The sequence below is a fragment of the Buceros rhinoceros genome, unplaced genomic scaffold, assembly GCF_000710305.1.
Source record: "Buceros rhinoceros silvestris isolate BGI_N320 unplaced genomic scaffold, ASM71030v1 scaffold21790, whole genome shotgun sequence".
Classification (NCBI taxonomy): domain Eukaryota; kingdom Metazoa; phylum Chordata; class Aves; order Bucerotiformes; family Bucerotidae; genus Buceros; species Buceros rhinoceros.
Genome location: NW_010391565.1, coordinates 4,227 through 4,566, shown reverse-complemented (window position 1 = coordinate 4,566; position 340 = coordinate 4,227). Strand labels below are relative to the sequence as shown.

General features: G+C 65.0%; 1 protein-coding gene across 1 annotated transcript in view; it reads left to right on the top strand.

Annotated features, from left to right (window-relative positions):
- Nucleotides 1-340, top strand: part of PKP3 (plakophilin 3) — a gene marked incomplete at both ends in the record, with an annotated part of 4,565 nt that overhangs the window by 536 nt on the left and 3,689 nt on the right. The window contains one exon of the mRNA XM_010142350.1: nt 43-320. Coding sequence (XP_010140652.1) covers nt 43-320 — 278 coding nt within the window. The remainder of the gene's footprint in view (nt 1-42; nt 321-340) is intronic.

Genomic DNA, 340 nt, shown 5'->3' with positions numbered 1-340 from the left:
CCCCCCAGCCGTGCCCAGGGCGGAGGACCCTCCTCTGCGCAGGGATCCTGTGGAATCTCTCCTCCAGTGACAACCTGAAGGATCGCCTGGCCCGGGACACGCTGGAGCAGCTCACGGACCTGGTCCTGGTCCCTCTCTCTGGGCTGGGGGGCTCGGGTGTCATCCAGCAGAACCCCTCGGAGGCGGAGATCTTCTACAACTCCACAGGCTTCCTCAGGTACCTGCTGTGGGCCAGCTCCGGTCCATCCACTGCAAGTGAAGGTTTGGGTGGAGGAGAAGGCACTGCCTGTGCTGTGCACTTGGGCAGGAAGGTGTCTCGGGCTCGTTTCTGGGGGCCCCG